At 55.5% G+C, this 18,855-nt stretch overlaps 1 protein-coding gene and 1 long non-coding RNA gene across 8 annotated transcripts in view; one reads left to right on the plus strand and one right to left on the minus strand.

Annotated features, from left to right (window-relative positions):
• Positions 1-9,599, plus strand: part of RNF216 (ring finger protein 216) — a 120,782-nt gene extending 111,183 nt beyond the window's left edge. For all 5 annotated transcript variants that reach the window (XM_070362781.1, XM_070362780.1, XM_005887323.3 and 2 more), the window contains 2 exons: positions 5,977-6,046; positions 6,741-9,599. In XM_070362781.1, the coding sequence (XP_070218882.1) occupies positions 5,977-6,046; positions 6,741-7,060 (390 nt within the window). In that variant the 3' untranslated portion in view covers positions 7,061-9,599. The remainder of the gene's footprint in view (positions 1-5,976; positions 6,047-6,740) is intronic.
• Positions 9,600-11,084: 1,485 nt separating this feature from the next.
• On the minus strand, positions 11,085-15,228 carry LOC138985619 (uncharacterized). Of its 3 annotated transcripts, none has more exons than XR_011462651.1 (4): positions 15,092-15,228; positions 13,387-13,502; positions 12,751-12,794; positions 11,085-11,221 (listed from the first exon to the last, which is right to left on the minus strand). It is a non-coding gene; the product is annotated as an uncharacterized lncRNA (long non-coding RNA). The 3 variants fall into 3 exon arrangements; XR_011462650.1 differs by having other exon boundaries at positions 11,097-11,560; XR_011462649.1 differs by lacking the exon at positions 11,085-11,221 and adding an exon at positions 11,675-12,160.
• Between the last annotated feature and the right edge of the window lie 3,627 nt (positions 15,229-18,855).

Raw genomic sequence — 18,855 nt, forward strand, 5'->3', positions numbered from 1 at the left:
AACCTTCAGCCTGTGGTGGCGATTGTTGTCAATATCATGGGTGGAAACTTTCTCTTCTTCCCTTTAACCAGTTGCAATTTCTCTTCATCTTCTCCCATCCAGGCCCTGCTCCATGGGCAGAGCTGTGGGGCTTCATTGTTGAGGGACACATTTTAAGGAATTGGGCTTTGGGGTGGTTTTTCTTCATGAAAGCCTGTCTGCTTTTCTCCCTCACTTGTGCCGGCTGCCGGCATGCCGAGTTGGTACTGGGAGAGGCCGCCCACTGCCAGCCCCCGAATGCTCTGGCTCGCCTCACTCCCCAGCCACCATGTGAAGCAGGCGTGTCAGAGTCTTCTGGGTTAGGCCAGCGTTTCTGTATCTTGCTGAGCTCAGACGAATTCAGCGGAAGGAAACAAAACTCTCCCCCTGTTAAGATGCAGCCGCTCGTTTCTTTACATAAAGTGTTCTTCCAGATCTGCTGGGCGGTGAGATGCTGTATCCCTCTCTGCTTTGACCCTTTGTCCTCGGCATTGTGTTGGGGTGCGCCGGCCCATCGTGAGCACCAGACGTGTTCTCCTCCCTGTCCTCATTGCTCTTGGGCCGGGGGGTGGGGAGGCGTGTGGGCTCCCCCAGTGTGGCCATGAGTAGTGATGGAAGTGCTGTGGACTCACTTCTACTCAAGCCTGCTGTTTCGTTACACTCAGTCTGAGACTTGCTTACGTGCCCATTCTGTGGATCTGTTTGAAAGGTTTCACCAAGGTTAGGAGGGGGCAGAAAGAAGGCAGAGAAGGCCTACAGGGTCCATCTTAGGCCGTGAGCCAAAGGCCATGGAGAGGAATGCTGGGGTGAGCATGTTGCCTTGGATCGCCACTCACTGGGACCTGTTGAGGTGTCCAGTGTGGTGATGTGGGCAGTGCGGTCTGTTCCTCCCGCAGTTCCCCAGTGACCGAGGCAGTCAGGGTGTGGAGGGGCACTTAGGCCTCGAGGGGGCATGATTCAGCCTCCACCCCCACTAGGGGCAGAGCAGTCAGAGCAGCACTGACCGCTCGCTCAGAAGGCTTCAGCCCCTGCCTGCTTGCAGAGTCCGGATCTGCCTGGGCCCCCTGGGGACAGGAAGCCCAGGAGGAGCAGCCAGGCCCTGCCCCGGTCCCAGTCTCACTCCTCACCGCTTAACACAGTGACCTTCAGCCTGTAACTGCATTGCAGAGCCTGTTTCCTCGTGGCCGGGAGAGACACATGGCGTGCAGGCGCGTGTGAGCGAGAGCAGCACACACACAGGCAAGTGGGACCCGAGCGTGCAGCATGAGGCTTTCTAGAAGGGAACCTCAGGTTTTGCATGTGAGATATGGATACAGAAACAGCGGTAATTAGGCCAAAATCTTCCAAGGAGTTATCTCTGCTGAGATAACTTGGTGAGTTTACTTGTGTTTTTTTAAACTCTTGTTCCTAAGATTGCTTTAATGTGTAAGAATCAAAACCCTGGCTTTTTGTGGCATAAGGAGAAAATCCCATGGGACCCCAAGGTATACAGGTAACTTGGTGGGCTCATGAGGAACTGTGTCAGCAAGGCAAGGACATGCAGAGATGGCCTGGAACAGCACCCCGGTCAGGAGCAGTGAGCGACTCCATTACCTCGAGCCAGTGAGTCCTGTGGCCTTGGTGGTGGAGCCTGGCCTGCATGTTCGGTTCCTGGCTTGTGGGCTCCCTGAGCTCCCGGCTCCTGCTGTGGGTGAGAGGGTCTCAGAGGCCAGTCAGAGACCTGATGTTTCAAGTGGTGTCACATGCACTCCTGGGTAAGCAGACCTCAAGAAAAATCAGAATTTTCAGGGAAGAGTCTCCTCTCTGCTGTCCTGGTTGTTCACCTCCTTGAATAGAGGTATTTTATTTTGCCCTGTTCCCTTCTTTTATTTAGTAGAGAAAGAAGATTTCAGAGTTATGTCCATCCCAAAGAGAAGGAACTCTCTTATATTTCAAAGAGGGCAAGAGACAAGACACTCTTTGTAGAACAAAGCAGGGCCTAAAAATAATCACCTCTGATAGTTCTTAGGGCAGGCAGTCACACTGCCTCCAGTCCCAGTGTTCCAGAAGCTTTTGTTCAAACATGGGTGGTTTAAGTGCTTGAGAGCTCAGGCTTTGAGATTGCAAGGCCTGGATTCAAAAGTGACTGTGTGTGCCTCAGTTTCCTTATTTGTAGTATAGGCATTACTCAGTAGTACCAAACTTCTGGCATTGTTAAGAAATGTTCATGAAGTGCTTAGAATAGGAGCTGACACATAGTAAGCACTCAGTAAGTATTAATGCCCTTATGTCACTGTCCTTCAGATCAGATCAGATCAGATCAGTTGCTCAGTCTTGTCCGACTCTTTGCGACCCCATGAATCGCAGCACGCCAGGCCTCCCTGTCCATCCACTTACTTCTCACAATAAACCTGCTATGGAAATGATTAGACCCCCGCCTGGGTCCTGCTGGGTCTTCTAGAGGGGTCCCCAGGCCAAGGTGTGTGGAACCTCGAAGCTGGAGTTCTTCCATCACGCCAGCTGCTTTTCTGTTAGGAAGCCAATGCTATTGTAAGATAAAATTCCCTAGCTGCGGGGGACGGGGTGAGTGAGCGAGCCCTCCATCCCACCTGGATTTCCTGTAAGTGACTCAGCCCCTGTGGGGGGCTGGAGGGCAGTTCATGCTGTGATCCAGCCCACACACGCACCCCCAGCCCTCTCAGCATCTTTTTCCCTCCCATTGTTCCAGTTTCCAGCAGCCTAGGTGTGTACTAGCTTTGCAGAATGCCAAGCCTTCTTCACCAGTGTCCTTGATCACTGTGAATGATGACACTTAGGGCGCCTGAGTGTTTCCCAAGGGAGCTCATGTCTAGAAAAGCCTCAGTAGCCTCACATGCTGCTTACCCAAACCCAGGAGTGTTCTGATGAGGGCCATTCTTCACCTGTTAAGAATCAGAATCAACCCCGAACTGCCTTCTCTCTCCTTTAACATTATTAATTTTTTAAGTTGTGGTAAAATATGTATAAAAGTACATTTTTAAAGTGTAGAATTCAGCCTGCCTTCACTCTTGAGGAATTTTAAGGGCTCAAAGGAAACTGTTTGTGGAAGGGAATTCCACCCCAGATGAAGTAAAAAATCTTCCCCCTTAGCGTCTAACGTACTTGGCTGAAAACGTAATTTTTTTCTTTAAAAAAAAAAAAAAAAGTGTTTGAGTTCTTAGTTTCTAGACATAGTGCCCTGTGACTCCAACCAGTTGGAGAAAGTTGAAATCTGAAACGTCTAACCCATATTCTAGGTATAACTGACAATTTACTTATTATTTATGGTAACAATCACTGCTCAAAATAGTTGAGTGCTGACATTTTCTGGTGAAATGCAGACTGTATTTAGACTCTGAAGAGCACTGCCTAACCAGGGAATGAATGCCAGAACTTGAGGACAAACGGTCCTAAGTCCACTGACCAATCGGGAGAGTTACCGGCGCAAAGGTAGGAAGGGAGGAGGCCCAGGTCCTCCTGGAGGGTGCCGAGCTTAGCCTGGCGGGCTCTATCCCCACCCTCTGGAGGGGCTTGGTACCAGCCCAGCAGTCTGGGCCAGTGCGGGGCCTAGGCCGCTCCGTCGTCCGGAGCTGGCAGACCTGACTTAGGAAGCTTGGCTCGCACTTGCTGTGCAAGTGCCTCCCACCCACCTATTTATTCAGGGTCGAACTTTTACCAGGAGCATTTGGATTTATCACAGGAAACTTGGTGTTGATAAAAATGCGGCAGGTGCCCTGCTCGTCCATCCCATTTACAGTGCTGTAAGAGGCATGGAGTCCACTCACAAAGCACCCCTCACCCTTCATTCCTCATCCTGACAAATGAGACTCTGAGGAGGAAGAGGGGGCAGGGCTCAGGGGTCGGTCCTCAGTGCTGTGAAAGTCCTCTTTAAGCCCATGGAGAAGACCACAGTGGAATGCCAGCTGGAACTGTTTGCAGCACAACCATATATGCTCCCTGGGGAAGGGGCCAGGTCTCCCTGATTCTGAGCTGTGCATCCAGCACGCTCAGTACACACTCCCGACTGAAAGAATTCCTACACCCGCCACGTTTTCAAGTCAGACGTCAGGATCAGGGAACCATCAAAGTAGCTCTTTGGGGGGTTTCTGAGACTTCCCATCTTTCTGAAATCTCACCCCTGGCGTTTCGGGCAGCTTTCGTCCCCTCAGTGAGGCGTGCCTGTGCGGTCCTGGGTCTTACACGCTAAGCCCGTGCAGTCCCTAGAGCAGCCCACTTCACAGAAGAGATGCAGGGACTCGGGCGTTCAGGAATGTGCGGGCCCAGCTCTCTCAGGGCAGGGCAGGGCAGAGCAACAGCTCTCCCACGTTCCATTCTTCTAGATCACTCTTTTCTTAACCTTTCTTCCTAGGCTGGCCACTGGCAACAAAATGCAGGTGTTGGCCAGCTCCTAGCCTAGATAAGTAGGATTTATCTTGACCTTCACATGGAGACCTTCAGTCTGCGTCCACCAACACCTGCTGCGTTAGTGGAGCTCTTTGTGTTGATTGGCTGAGCAGTTACTCCAAGGCAGTAAGTTTCCTCACCTGGGGTGTTCGCAAAGAGGCTGGGTGACCTCTTAGGATTTTTTGTGGAGTAGGTGTCCGATGCACACTGAGCGAGTGACCCTCATGACTCCAGGATCATGGCAGGGCCGTCACTGTCTGAAGTCAGTGTGACCATCTTTGCTGTGACCTTAGTAACTGCCCACGGCCCGGCTCCATGCTGAGACTGCCAAGCTCTCCTGTGGTCCAGGGGTTCCACGTGTTCTTCACATCCCCCCATTCACATCTGCAGAGTTCCACAGGTGATGTCAGGCAGTGTCTAGTCGGAGTGGAAAATCCAGCTATCACTGACAGTTTTCCAGCCCAGACTTCACCAGGCCTTGCCTCGTGCCTCGTCTAGGGCAGCACTTGAGTCCAGCAGACTTCCCCACCCCCATATTGGGCACCCCTGCCCTTCTTACTTCTGCCCAGCCCGCCTGCCCTGGACTCTTGGAGAGGCTGCTGCTGGACCCTAGGAGACAGAGCACGCCTGCCTGCCACTCGGTTTTGTCAGCTTCTGACTGCAGCATCCGCTCTGCTCCTTGTCCAGCCCCAGTTCCCGGGGTGGGCTTGAGTCCTGCACCCTCCGTGGCCGTGCCAGTGCAGCAGCAGCCCTGTGGCTGGCAGCAAAGACATGCGCCATATTGATGGGTCTTGTGAGTGTCCTCTCAGCCCCTAGCCTTTCTGCAGGGCCGCTGAGGAGCGGGTCGAACCCCAGCACGTTGCACAGGACAGGCCTGGGCCAGGTGGAGGTGAGGGAACCATACGTGGCAGGGACCCCGAAGTGTCCCTGGTGAAGCCCACATGTCTGCCTGTGCCCAGGCTGGGACCATCCACATCTGAGTCACCCATTAGCAAAGCAGGCCTCCCGAGCATGAGTCTGTCCGGGACTTCCTAAACTGCTGTGCCTTCCTCGTGGCCCAGCCAGTGCTCTGTGGGCAGGATGTTGCTCCGTCTGTCACCCACCACTGACTAGGAGCTGACCGCCAGCTTCAGGGTCAGCAGGCCAGTGAACTGTCCAGCCCAGTTCAGGGAGTCTGCAAGACTTGCAGGCTCTACTCAGAAGGGTGTCTGTGCCCAGAGCTTGTAGACTCAAGATCTAAAGCTCCTCAGGCCCTGCCTACTCCAGACTCAGCCCATCCCAAGCCTTTGGGTAGCCCTCTGCCTGGAAGTTCTTAACCCTGAGCTGAGTGAACGGAGCAGGCTCTCAACCCGGCCCCTAGACGGCCACCCGCCCTGCACAGGCCCGCTCTCTGTCCCAGCCTCACGGGAACACCATCTGGTGCTGAAGGAAGAAGGTTCTTGGAGACCTGGGAACGAGGGGTGTGCAGACCCATGGCCTCCTGCATGTCCCAGTAGGGCCTGAGCCCTGCATGGAGCTGGCTGAGGGCAAACTTGTCATCAGTTGCTTTTCTTCTAGGAAGATGATGAGAAGCTAATTGAGGAAATCCAGAAGGAGGCCGAAGAGGAACAGAAAAGAAAGAATGGAGGCAAGTTCTCCCCAGGACAGGCCCTGCGCCCAGGCAGTTCGTATCCACGGGGAGGGAAGGACGCCCACTCCTTGCCTCTGTGGGAATCCTGGCCCCCTACCCGCCAGGGAACGCCCAGGGAGGGCTGTCCTTCAGGCAGGCCCCAGTCTACCCCACCCACAAGTCCAGCTCCCTCTGGGAAAGGTCCCGAGAGTTTAGAGGCAGTGTTAGCAGCTCCGTGAAGGCTGGGAGGTAGGTCCTAGCTGGTGAGATTGAACTTTAGGAAGCAAACAGGAGCCACAGCCAACTGAAAAAGACAGGAGACCCCTCTGAGGCTGGAGGAACGCGATGGAGCTCCTGTCAGTGGCCACCTAGGCCCTGGCTCAGAGAGAGGCTCCCACACCCGCTCCACCCTTTCTGAGCTGATCTGAGCCACCTTCCCCTAAGAAGACTCCTGTGGGCTGTGATGCTCGCAGGAACATGTGCTTTTGTCCTTGGTGACTGCTGAGAAGGGTGGGGGCTGCACCCGTGCGTGCATGCTGCCTTGGGGACTTCAGTCGGCCTTAGTCTGGCCTGGCCATCACTCCTATGTCCACCAGGAAGAAGGCAGGTCGGCGGTGCGTGGCCTGACCTCTAGCAGTTCTGCTGGGTCCCCAGCAGGTCTGCACGCAGTGAGGTTAACCCTTCTGTCGACTAAATCTCACCTCCTTTTCAGAGAACACCTTCAAACGCATCGGCCCCCCCTTGGAGAAGCCCCCTGAGAAAGTGCAGAGGACCGAGGCCCTGCCGAGGCCCGTGCCCCAGAACCTGCACCAGCCGCAGATACCCGCCTACGCCTTCGTGCACCCACCCTTCCCCCTGCCGCCCGTCCGGCCCGTGTTCAACAACTTCCCCCTCAACATGGGCCCCATCCCGGCACCCTACGTGCCGCCCCTGCCCAATATGCGCGTCAACTACGAATTTGCCCCCATCCACCTGCCCCTGGAGCACAACCTGCCCATGCACTTTGGCCCCCAGCCTCGGCATCGCTTCTGATGCCTGGGCCCCGCCCCTCCAGGGAGCCCCGTCGAGTGCCTGGCAGTGGAGGCTGGATGTAGATGCTCCCTCCCACCCCGGCCCAGGCCCATGGCTGTGCCGGGCCTGCCCAGTAGGGGTGGTGGACTTGGCTTTCAGAAGGGTGGGCAGAGTTTCTTCCTGGGAAGGGCCACAGCTCCTTCAAGAGCGACCAGCCGGTGGTGGTACCCTGTGGGTGCCCATGAGGATTGGTCTGGCACTCCCTGGGCAGAGATCAGGGGCAGCGAAACCATCTTCCTGAAGAGTCCTGCCATTCTAGCTTCCAGGTGGGGGCCCTGGCCACAGGGCACCCGTCTGTCACTCATATCCCTGCAGGAATAGATGCAGGGAAATATTTGCCTCCATCCCCAGCCCCTGGCAGACAACAGAAGTCTCTCAGTTAAAACCATGTAAGCCTTCCTCACCACAGCAGTGTGACCCATAATAAAGTGACGTAACAGCGCAGTTTGGAGAGCCACGAGATTGGACCTGGGTCCAGCAAGCCTGGTTCTCCCATCCCCCGCTCCGAGGCCTGCCCAGCGTGAGGTGTGCCCCACCGCCCTGACCAGCTGCTCCCAGTGAGGGGGTGACTGAGTGATGTTCACAAGCCTGGGAACACCACTCGGGGGGGGGGGAGCTGTGGACTGTGTCCCTCAGGCCCCCACTGCCACAGGGGTTCCAGGGTCTCCCCTCTTGGCCATCGGATGAGACCACAGGGAGCCACTTCATGCAATGGGATGTTTGTGTTTTATCTGAAGAAACATTTGCTGTCCACTCAGTTTTCACTTTTCCAGTTTTCCGTGGCCTACTCAAGTTTCCCTCAATCCCTATTACCTACCGAATGCCTGGCAGCTGACGGTGGGGTTCCCGGAATCTTCGCCAAACACAGGGCCTTTCTGAGCTAGCTGTGACAGCCAGGTGGCTCTCCTTGGAGCTGTGTTTGCCACCCCAGGTTCTCCCCGAAGGTGTGGCGGGGGCGCTGGCTGTCCCCAGGGCCAGGGGACCTGTCCTGAAGTCAGGACTCGTTTGGGAGCCCCTGCCATGCCGCGCGTGGACTTTGGCTGTCCAGCCCCAGCCAGGTGTCAGCTGCGCCCCAGCACACGCTTTGCAGCATGTCACCACACTCCATCCCGCCTGCAGAGCCGTGACCCCCCTGGGGATGAACCTGCCTGGCCCCAGTGTTAGCCTCTGTTCTCTGGGTGACACTCCGATGGCTGTGGGCTCCCAGAGCTCACACACACAGACCTCAGTGCAGTGGACATGCTCCATGTCTGGGCACCCTCTGCCACCAACCTCAGCTGTTTTTCAGAGATTAAGCTGGAGAGGAGATGAGGCTGAGTTGTGCGTCCTTGCTCTTTTCTCCGGATCTGGGCTTGAGGGGTGCGGGTGCCTGAGGAGAGGCCACACCAGCTATCTGCTGCCAGGGGGCCCTCCCTGCCCAACCCTGCCCCTGCCCCCGCCCCTCAGGTGCAGCTGCAGGGTTTCTTCCTGTGCCTGGAAGACACGTTCCGCCCCCCTGCTCCCCACAGGAGGGCTCTGAGAGCCAGGAGCTGCCAACAGGTGTCCCCAGGTGTCTGCTCAGCTGGTGACAGTCTCAGCCCAGCCCAGCAGAACCTGCTAGGTCTCTGACCCAATTCACCATCCAGCGAGGGAGCCAGCCTCCACCATGGCCCTGTGGCCCGGGGTTCATGGCTCCACGGAGGGCCTGGGGCAGCGGCAAGGACCGACAGACCTCAGGCAGGTGTGCCCAACACCGGCCCGGTGACGGCCCTAGGACCTGCGCGTAGAGGTCACCCCGCATAGGGAGACCAGAATGATGGTCCCCTCAAGGCCAATCCCAAGGCTCGTCTTCTGAGATGAGTTCTGGCAGTTCTTAGCCACACAGGGCAGCTAGGGAACCACTCCTTCCTCTCTGAGCCCAGGGCACCCAATTTCCAGTGTTCCTCCTCCAGCCAGCGTGTGGAGTGGCTGGCAGGTCAGCGGCCACAGCGCCGTCACCAAGCGTAAGTCCCCGCGTGTCTGTGAAATGAGCCTGTGTGTCCACATGTCCTGGAGACAGCACCTGGGTCTCGGTCTCCTGGAGAAGTGGTCTGTCCTAGTGATGGGGTGGGGGGAGAGACGGGACATCCTCATCTGACAAGACAGTCAGTGGCCTCAAGACACTAACGCTGGGACACCCGCAGAGATGAGCCCCTGTCTGGGGACAGCAGTCCTGGAGGCAGCCAGCACCTCCCCCTCTGGGCTGCTGGGCTTGCTCCCCGGAGCGAAAGACTGCCCAGTGGCAGTCCTGTTCTTGCCTTAAAACTGGAGAGAGGAATCTAGTATTTGCACTTAGCAAAAAGTTTTAAAACAAGTGTGCATGACCAGTCACATTGTATAAAAACAGCAAAAATGATTAGTTTATTACATTTTTTTTTTCTTTCTGGTAGTAAAAATACATAATTGTTTAAACTACTGTGTGTAAAAAGCTTGTATTATATGTAACTTGTTTTTTTTTGTAAATAGATGTTTGTGCAGACTGCTCTCTGGTTTCTTTTCTCCGCACACGGCACAATCAGGCCCTACCACCCCCCGCAAAGTTACCAGGGCTGCTGGGACAGAAAGCCCATGGATTCCTGGGACAGATAACGCCTCACCTAACTGTTCTCCCAGAGCAGAGGTCGGGAGGCTGCACAAGAGCTGCAGGATCTGATTCCAGAGCTTCCCCCAAGGGGCCTGGCCTGCCCAGGAGGGAGGTCTGGCGATCCATCACACTCACCCTGCCTGGGGAGCTGCCCAGGTCAGGTGGGGCACAGGGGGTACTTTTGTCGGGTTTTACTGTTTATCTGGCTGGCCCGGGCTCAGTTGTGGCATACAAACTCTTGGTTGCGGCATGTGGGGTCTAGTTCCCTGACCAGGGATCAGATCCAGGCCTGCCGCACTGGGAGCGAGCATGGAGCCTTCGGCACTGGGCCACCAGGGGAGTCGCTGTGTGCTTTTCAGCACAGAATCACCTTTGACAAAGCATGGTCAGTCCGTCTTCCAGGTCTCTGCAAGCAGGCCACTGAGTCGGCCTGGGAAGTGGATGCAGAGGGGAGAAACCTCACTCAGAGAGAAGGCCAGTCTTGAGAAGGCAAGAGCTGCTGTTATGACCCCTTAACGCTTGCCATGTTTGCCAGGCCTGGAGGCCACTGAGTCACGGGCGGGCACTGCACGCTCGGGCTCAAATCCAGTTCAGAACGTCAATAGACCACGCTATCCTTGTCCCCATTCACAACTTTTTACTGAATGGTGTTTTGTTTTTTGTTTTTTGGTTTTTTTTGCACATCTGAAAAAGGCGTACTGAAGTAAATCCTAGACAAAACTTAATCTGCATTCCCAGCTTCTAAATTGGTATATATTTTTTTTAAGTTTACTTATGCCATCTAGGTCTCGTTCCTGTACACGTTCCATATTTACATATTTGCAGCACCATCTAGTACTCTTGCCTGGAAAATCCCATGGACGGAGGAGCCTGGTGGGCTGCAGTCCATGGGGTCGCTAAGAGTTGGACACGACTGAGCGACTTCACTTTGACTTTTCACTTTCATGCATTGGAGAAGAAAATGGCAACCCACTCCAGTGTTCTTGCCTGGAGAATCCCAGGGACAGGGGAGCCTGGTGGGCTGCCATCTATGGGGTCACACAGAGTTGGACACGACTGAAGCGACTTAGCAGCAGCAGCAGCAGCACTATCCTAGACTGCTCTACGGCTCCCATCGGTAGATACGTCCTGTTTTCTCTCCCAGTCCGCAGTTGTCTCTTTTCCATCCTCCCTTCAGGCCACCAGAGTCACATTCCCCCTCTTCACCCTGCTCACCCTCCATGTCTCTGCAGGCACCTGCTTATCAGCGCTCCGGGCCTTTGTCATCGCAAAAGTGGTTCCATACCTCTGGCTGCAGTTCACTTTCTTCACCATCATGGCGTGCCCTCCAGGTGTGTGGGTCCAGATAGCTCTAACCTGTGCCTTTTATGCCTTCTGTGGTATTTCTGTGTATGGATTTGCCACAAGTGATCCAGCAATTCCCCCATTAAGGAAAATCTGGGTGCTTCCCATTTCCTGCACACATCACCTCAGTGGACACTCCCTTTGATGTCGCAGTAGACACATTTCTAGCAGTGGAGCTGTGAATCAAGGTTGGGACGGGTTGGGCGATGGGGTTAGGTATTGAAGTCTAGTTGATTTGCAGTATTGTGTTGGTTTTGATACGTTTCCTCCCAGTGTGTTTTTTCCTATGATATACCTAGTGTATTTCACAAAACTAGTAAACCAGATGTGCAGATTTTCTGTCTACCAGGAGCAGGAACAGGTATGAGCAAAGACTTCCTGAAGGTGGCTTTTAATTAGCTCACTCTTTTATAACCTCCTGCCGCAGGCTCTGTTCGGGTTCTCTTTGGACTTTTAAAGTCTGTCTCCCGGAGGCTGGTTGTGCCCAGCTGGCTGGCCCACTGTTCCCATGACCCCTGGTGGGTAATGATCATGTTTAAACCCCATCTGTGTCATCCCTCTTGGTTGGGATCAGCACATTTGGGCTGGGCTGGGGTTGGCCTTAGAAGGTGACAGTCAAAACCATTGTGGCATGGAGGCCATGCCCTGGGCCCTACACCTAGTGGGCACCTGTGTGTACACCACTAACGGGGGACAGGCCTGGGCCGGGCTTCAGGAAGGTGCCACCCAACTGGGTCTTGGGCTGTCAGGCTCCCCCAGCACGGGTGACAGAAGACATGCCACTAAAATAGCAGACCGTGGGAAAGAGGGGCACAGCAGGAGCCGCCAGGGGCTGGGGAGGTGACGGGGAGGAGCCTCCAGGCAAGAGGCCACAGAAGGGCCCCCTGGGCTGGCCCCTCCTCCGCATCACGGGACAGGCGGGCTGCCCCCCAGGGGCTCTGTATTTTCAGTCCGTTCATCAGCGCGGGGCCTAGTGGAGGCAGTAGCACGTGTAGGACCTGGCGCGGGGCGGGGGCTGTGCGTGCAGGGTGGGCAACTGGCTGAGACGGGGCTGGGGCGGGGGCGGTGCCGCCCAGCACCCAGCGTTGCTCGCTTGCAAGGCGGCGGAGGGCAGCCTGGAAGCCGGAGGAAATGAAGGGGAGCGGTGACGGGGGAGGAGAGGGAAAGGGAGGAGCTCCGGGCCGAGCCCCCTCTCTGGCCTCTGGTTCCTGGGAGCTGTCCCTCCCCCTTCCCCCCAAGCCCTGAACAGGGCCCAGTGGAGCTCCTCCCAGCCCAGGACCAGCTGCCCCCGCCGCAGCAGCCACAGGAAACCGCCCGGAGCAGCGAACGAAGCGACGAGCACCGCGCAGGGCTCCCGCCCCGTCCGCGCTGCCGGCCCAGGGGCAGCTCTGAGCCCGCCTGCGGTTTGGCTGAGCCGGCAGCCCCGAGGCGGCCCCCGCTTCCCCCCAGCACGGCCGGCGGGGGCTGTCAAAGGCTCTCCAGGGCCCAGTGCACATCAACCACCTCGTCCCAGGCACTCCAAAACAAGCCTCGTCCCCGCCCCACCTCAGCTGCAAGAGGCGCCTCTCGAGGTACAGTGGCCGCAGCCTTCTCTGTCTGCCCTCCCTGTGTCAGCCCCAAGTCTGGTCCCCCCTGTTACCCTCTTTGTCTCTCTGTCTCTGTCTCTCCCTCTTTCCTCCTTTCTACCAAGTTTAAGGCCACTTACCCAAAAGAAGGGCTTCCTTCTGGCTCAGCTGGTAAAGAATCCACCTGCAATGCAAGAGACCTGGGTTCAATCCCTGGGTTGGGAAGATCCCCTGGAGACGGGAAAGGCTACCCACTCCAGTATTCTGGCCCAGGGACTGTATAGTCCATGGGGTCGCAGAGTCGGACACAACTGAGCGATCTCAAATTACCCAAAACACACATGATATAAAAACAAATAGAAAATACAAATTGGAACGCAAGCAAAGTGACCACTAGCACAGCCAAGAGTTAGGGCTCTGAAACACGTCTCCACCAGGTGTCCGCGCCCTTATCTTCAAAGGCAGCTTGACCTCACGGGTGGACAGGCAAGAGTTAGGAGGGTCAGTGTGTCTGGAAGGTGGAGACGTGCCCGCAGCTCAAGGGAAGGACGCTCTACAGGCAGAGGCACTTCTCTGCGACCTGCTGGAGGCCCGGCTGCCCTGTCCCAGGCATGCTGGGGGCCTAGCCCGTTCCCAGCCTCAGCCCTCTGGGGCACACAGCCTCAGCCCTCCGGGGCACCCACACCGCCCCCACAGACATCTCCTTCCTCTCCCTCCTGATGGGGAGGAAGGCCAAAAAGGAAGCCCAGGGCGACCTCGAAGCTGGATGTTCCTACCCAGCTCCGCCGTTTCCTGCCTCTGGGACATAGACCTCTCTTCTGCTGAGGTGCTGGCTGTCTGGGATTCATTCACAGTCTGGAGTGTTCAGGAAATAACTGCTGGAAGAAGAAATCTGTGAAACAAGGATAAAAAGACCCACCTCAGAAGGGGGAGGTAGGGCATCCAATGAGACAGCGTGTGTGAAGATGCACTCTGACCCACAGGAGCCTCACAGAGCTTACCTGCATTGTTCTCTGTGGTGGTTCAGCCTCCAAGTCATGTCCGACTCTGCAACCCCATGGATTGCAGCACGCCGGGCTTCCCTGTCCTTCACCATGTCCCTGCCTTCACTCAAACTCTACTGAATCGGTGATGCCATCCAACCATGTCCTCCTCTGTCACTCCCTTCTCCTGCCCTCAGTTTTTCCCAGCATCAGGATCTTTCCCAATGAATTAGTTCTTCGCATCAGATGGTCAAAGTATAGGAGCTTCAGCTTCAGCATCAGTCTCTCCAGTGACTATTCAGGGCCGATTTCCTTTAGGACTGACTGGTTTGTGAGTGAGTGTTCTTTGAACTGGAACGGTGGGCAGATCATCTGCCAGCTGGAGTGTCAGTTTCCCCGTCTGTAAACTCTGGGGTGGGCTCAGGGGGTGCGAGAGGTTGGCTGGGTAGCCTGAAAAGCCCTCCCCACTCTAAAGGGCTGGGGTTTTACAGGTGTCCAAACAGCCCAGGTATCAAGAGCTGGAGTTTTAAGTTTACAGATATGTTTGCCTAGAATGTGTTTCACACAACAATAATTTAGCATTATTCATAAATAGCCCAAAAGTGGAAACCATCCAAATCCAATGTCCACTGTCTGATGAACAGACAAACAAAATGGGGCCTGTCCAGACAGGATAGTATTTGGTCATAAAGGGAAGAAGGGCTTCCCAGGTGGCGCTCGTGGTAAAGCAGCACACCTGCCTGCCAGTACAGGAGATCCAAGAGACACGGGTTCAATCCCTGGTCCGGGAAGATCCCACAGGCCGTGGGGCAGTCAAGCCCGTGAGCCACAGCTGCTGAGCCCGTGCCCTGGAGCCTGGGCCCCACAAAAGAGAAGCCACTGCAACGCAAAGCGTGAGCACCACGGCAAGGAATAGCCCCCTCCCGCCGCAACTAGAGAAAAGCCCGCAGAGCAACGAAGACCCAGCACGGTCCCCAAAACGGATTAATTTAAAAACTTAATAAAGGTGAAACTAGGCAATGTTTTATCTTTTTAAAAATACCTCGGGTGAAATTCATAACAGATTAGATGCTGCAGGGGGTCAAAACAAACTGTTACTGAACTTGAAGACAGCAATAGAAACTATTCCGAACAAAGAAACACAGAGAAAAGAGGAAGACGGCCAGCCAGGGCCCACCCTACACCCTCAGGGACGACGGCCTTTGTGAGGAGGGCCTCGGGCCGGGTGAGTCGGGGGAACTGGCCGTACCCCAGGCGCTTCTGAGCCCCCACGGGCACCTCGGGAGCCACAGGAACCCAGGGACTCCCTGGTTACCAGTGCTTTGATGAGACGTCATCTGGAGCCCTGGAGGGGTGGGAGGCTTTTACATACAGCCCTCATATCGGCCAGTGACGTTTCGGGGAACAAGGAAACCCAGCAGGCAGGAGCCCCCTGGGCAGACCCCTGCACTCCCGGTGAGCACAGACTCCCCAGGGGACACTGCACCCTGCTCCTCACCTCTCCGCTTGGCCAGAAGCTTCAAGAGCGATTCCGTCCAGGTTGGGGAGGGTGTAAAGAAACACTCACCCTCTGCCGGGCAGGGGCTGTGGGGAGGGTCTCAGGGGGAGGCCATCAGACCGCATCGATCAGAATGTCAAGTGACCCAGGAATTATCCTTCCAGGAATCTAGCCCGGGCACTTGTAAACAGGCTCCTGCCACTGTTCCGTTCAGCAGTGTCTGTGCCAGTCATGATACACGAGATACGATGTGAAGGTCCGTGAGCAGGGGCCGAGGTAGATAAGACGGGACGTGACGAGGCTACGCGACAGGACAGAGGGAGGTCTGTCTGCGCAGATAAGGAACACTGGCATCTGTTCGGGGACAGCGAGGGGAGGGGCAGTGGACACGTCCGATGCTCTGCGTTGGAAAATGAAACACAACCCTCGTACACCGTTGCTGGGGATGAAAATGGTGCAGCTGCTGTGCGAGACGTTATGGCAGTTTTTCAAAACCTTAAAATTGGAATGGCCACATGACCCAGCAGGTCCACTTCTGGGTCTGTACCCAAAAGAATGGAAAGCAGGGCCTTGTACGCTTGCGTTCACAGCAGCATTATTCACAAGAGCTAATAAATGGAAGCTGCCAAAACGCCCGTGGACGGATGTGGCGTATCAATACAACTGAACAGGATTCAGTCTTTTTATTTTTTTGGCTGTGCTGAGTCTTCGTTGCTGCTCGGGCTGGGCTTTTCTTTAGGTGCAGCAAGCAGGGGCTACTCTTTAGTTAAGGTACACGGGCTTAGTTGCTCTGCTGCAGCATGTGGGATCTTCCCGGACCAGGGATTGAAACCGTGTCCCTTTCATTACAAGGCAAATTCTTAACCACTGGACCACCAGGGAAGCCCCAGTATTCAGCCTTAAAAAAGAAATTCTGGCACTTGCTACCGCGTGGGTGACCCTTGGGACCATTATGCGAAGTGAAATAAGCTTACCACAAAAGCACAAGCACTGTAGGCCTCCACTTGGATGAGGTCCTGAGTGTCACGTTCATGGAGACAGACTGGACAGGGGTGGGGGCCAGGGGCTGGGAGACCGGGAGTCAGTGTTGAGTGGGGACAGAGCGTCCGTTTTACAAGGTGGAGAGAGTTCTGGAGATGATGGTGGTGATTTGATGATGGTCCGACAGTGCGGATAAAGACGGCTCTACTGAACCATTAGGAACGGTTAAGACGGTAGATTTTATGCTAGTGTTGTTTAGCTGCTAACTCGTGTCTGACTCTTTGGTGACCCCATGGACTGTAGCCCGCCGGGCTCCTCTGTCCATGGGATTCTCCAGGCAAGGATACTGGAGTGGGTTGCCGTTTGCTCCTCCAGGGGATCTTCCCAACTCAGGCGTCGAACCTACGTCTCCTGCATTGGCAGGCAGATTCTTTACCCCTGAGCCACGGGGGAAGCTCCCTTTATGCTAATGTATCTTACCACAGTTAAAAGTTATTTGGTTAATTAATTGGAATAAAATAAATACAGTGGGGGGTCATGATAATAAGGACATAACATATCCCTCGGCTCCCCCGTCACAGGGGTGCTGCCTGTGAACCTCAGCTCTGGAAAGCAGCCCACCAGGATGGGGAGGCGCGGGGCTGACAGGCCCACGCCCTGCTCGTCGGGGACGGCTCTGCCTGCGGTGCACTGCCCTGCTCTCCTGAACCGCCCAGTGGGGCTCGGAGCCCGGTGCCCGCTGTGCAGCATTGCTCTCCTTCTCGTCCCCGTCTCTCCTCATCCTGGGGTCACCTCCCAAAGAAGCCACTTGGCCTGGACGCTTGTGTTCCTTTGTTTCTGGGGGAACCGATCCCATGAGTTTCAGTATCTGGACATACCTGTTCCATTTGTTGGTTCTTTACTGAAGCATCACTGACTTACACTGTTATGTTGGTTTCAGGGGCACGGCATAGTGTAGGCTACACATATTCATAGTGAGTGTTACACAGAGATGTACTAAATGCTACAGTCACTACCAGGATAAGTCATCCCCATGTGTCACCCACCACACCGGGCTGTTACAGTATTAACTACACCCCCTATGTTGTGCATTGCGTCCTTGTGAACTACTGATTCTGTACCCGGATATCTGTACCTCTAAGTCCCCTTCCCCGATTTCACTCACTCATCCCCCGCCCCAAGTCCTCCATTCTGGCAACCACCTGTTTGCTCTTTGTGTCTGTGAGTCTGTTTTTGTCTTGTTACTACAATATTTGTCTTTGTTTGACTTATTTCACTTAGCAGCATACCCTCTAGATCCAGCCATGTTGTCACAAAAGGCAAGATTTCATTCCCTTTTATGACTGAGCAGTATTCCATTGCGTGTATGTGTGTATATATACATAGATACCATACCTTTTTTTTTTTAGTATTTATTTCTTTGGCTGCACGGGGTCTTAGTTCAGCATGTGGGAAATTTGATCTTCATTTTGGCCTTCAGGATCTGTTAGCACCGCATGCAGCTCTTAATTCGCAGCGTGCGGAATCCAGTTCTCTGACCAAGGATTGAAACCCGGCCCCCTGTACTGGGAGCACAGAGTCTTGGCCACTGGACCACCAGGGAAGCCCCCATTCTCTTAATTCTTTTTTCAGGCAAGGCTTTCTTACTGGGGCACTGCTGCGGCAAGGGGAAGTGAGAACAAGCAAACCAGATCCCCTTGCCGGCTCCTCTTAATTCTTAAAGCAACAACTGTGATAGGGGTGTAGCTCTTTCTGACCAGCCTGCCCAGCCCCAGGTTCCTGGCAGGTGTGTCTCCCTCCCCTTCTGGGGGTCGTCCCTGTCTGGTGGGGGTGGGGGCAGGGAGAGGGGTGCAGGGTCCCCTCCCCCATCTCCTGCAGCTTTGGTCTTAATTATTCACACCTCAGGGAGGCTCGGCCTCCTCTTGGCTAAGCTCAGGGGCCCACACGAACTGGCTGGGGCTTCAGGCCAATTGCTCAGCTCCGCCCCACCCCTGCTGGGCAGGCCTGGGCCCCTTCTCTGGGCCTCCTTCTGCCCGGAGCCCCCATCTGTCCCCTTCTCCTCTTGCTGCCCCAGGGGTCTCGGAGCCCCTCCCCCATCAGTCTTGCTGTCCCTGGAAGGAGGGAAACTGAGGCCAGAGGGTCCCCAGGGAGTCCAGAGGGGTGGGTCTCTTTGTAGCATCACCCACTCTACACTTCAGTGTGTTTTGGAGCCCTCCCCAATTCTGGCAGAAGCCGATGTATCCCTGGAGGAAGAGGGGCCCAGCTAGGTCTGGGTGTCCTCCAACGAGGTCTCCCCGGAGAAGAACAGGGAAAGAGCCTGAGCTGGGGAGCACAGGGGGCTGGGCTTGAAGTGTCCTGTGAGATGCCCCTGGGAAACTCTGAGGGACCCACCTGGGTCCTCCCGGGGCTGGAGCCCCCAGCGGGACTGGAAGACCCACCCCAAAAGGATGTGAATGGCTGTCTGTGAAAAAAAAATCCCACTTTTTTCTGGCCAGGCTGCATCTTGGGAACCACAGCTGCCCCCAGCTGCCCCGCCTGGCCTCCAGCAGTCCTGCCCCTGCCAGGGAAGGACTCACGGAAGGGAAGAAAGCTTGTCTCTCTTTGCTTCTTCCTTCCTTACAAGTTCAACTGCATGTTCTTCGTTTGGGCTCACAATCAACCCCAGTGGAGTAGCTTGGAGCACCGGCTGCACCTGCCCAGACTCGCTGGGCACTCTCTAGGCCTGTTTCCCTATCTGAGCAATGGGAGGCTGGACTCCTGCTCGTCCTCCACGGCAGGCTTGG

This window comes from Bos mutus, chromosome 25 (genome assembly GCF_027580195.1).
Source record: "Bos mutus isolate GX-2022 chromosome 25, NWIPB_WYAK_1.1, whole genome shotgun sequence".
NCBI classification, from domain to species: Eukaryota; Metazoa; Chordata; class Mammalia; order Artiodactyla; family Bovidae; genus Bos; species Bos mutus.